The sequence below is a fragment of the Tupaia chinensis genome, unplaced genomic scaffold, assembly GCF_000334495.1.
Source record: "Tupaia chinensis unplaced genomic scaffold, TupChi_1.0 Scaffold000531_1, whole genome shotgun sequence".
NCBI lineage: Eukaryota > Metazoa > Chordata > Mammalia > Scandentia > Tupaiidae > Tupaia > Tupaia belangeri.
In genome coordinates, this window is record NW_006160044.1 from 240,291 (window position 1) to 241,153 (window position 863).

Consider the following 863-nt stretch of genomic DNA (forward strand, 5'->3'; position numbering starts at 1 on the left):
CCAGGGGAACTAGAGGGGCCAGGGTAGAGTCATAGGGGGTTCAGGGAACGGGCAGGTCAAGGCTCAGTCCCCACAGTCACCCATCTGCCAGGCAGGGCCCGCGTCTTGCAGTCCAGGTCGACCCCACAAGCCAGGGCGTCCAGATCCTGCCCAAGTGCCTGGCCCCGTGGCCGTGTCCCGCCTGGGCCCAGCATTGATGGTGGCGCCAGACTCCAGCTCTGGGCAGAGCCGTCTCCTCAGTAGCCTGCGGCCTCCCCACCCTTCCTCAGGTCCGAAGCGGCATAAACACAGGCCCCTTCCTGGGACACGGCCTGGACCACGTTCAGGAAAAACAGCCTCCTCGTCTGGCTCTGGCCGCGGTCTCGGAGCCCCCTTTGCACTTCCTGGGGAAGAGAGAAAGTGGGTTCACAGGGGGAGGCAGAGGGACGGGAAATGGAAACAGCAACCCAGAGGGCGAGACTGGGTCAGGGGGTGAGGGCAGGCCTGTGGTCAGGCAGCCCAGCAGGCGCAAGACGTGAGGTCTACGGCCCCTACCCAACGGCCTGAGAGGAGGCAGCCTCCAGGAAATACGCAGAGAACACATGGTCCAGGCCAAAAGGACCTCACGGTGCAAGCTCATGTCTGTCCCGGATCCAGAACGCTAGGCCTCAGGGTGCAAATCCAAGGTGGTTCTGGAGGCCTAAGATGAGGGAGGCAGCTTCTGAGAACTTTGGCTGAAAACCTTTTGATTTGGAGGCTGTTTCTTGAAAGTAAAGCCTGGAAGACTGAGGTTGGGGCCTTGGGAGTCCCTGATCCTCCACACACCAAGAACTACCTAACTCGGGACCAGTAGGTGGCAAAATGGTTATGTCACTGGACTCCCA

The 863-nt window shown here is 61.0% G+C and overlaps 1 protein-coding gene across 1 annotated transcript in view; it reads right to left on the minus strand.

Moving 5' to 3' along the window:
* Positions 1–6: 6 nt before the first annotated feature.
* The window catches only part of GGT5 (gamma-glutamyltransferase 5), a 25,561-nt gene continuing 24,704 nt past the window's right edge, over positions 7–863 (minus strand). The window contains 1 exon segment of the mRNA XM_006157162.2: positions 7–383. Within this exon segment, the coding sequence (XP_006157224.1) occupies positions 237–383 (147 nt within the window). The 3' untranslated portion in view covers positions 7–236.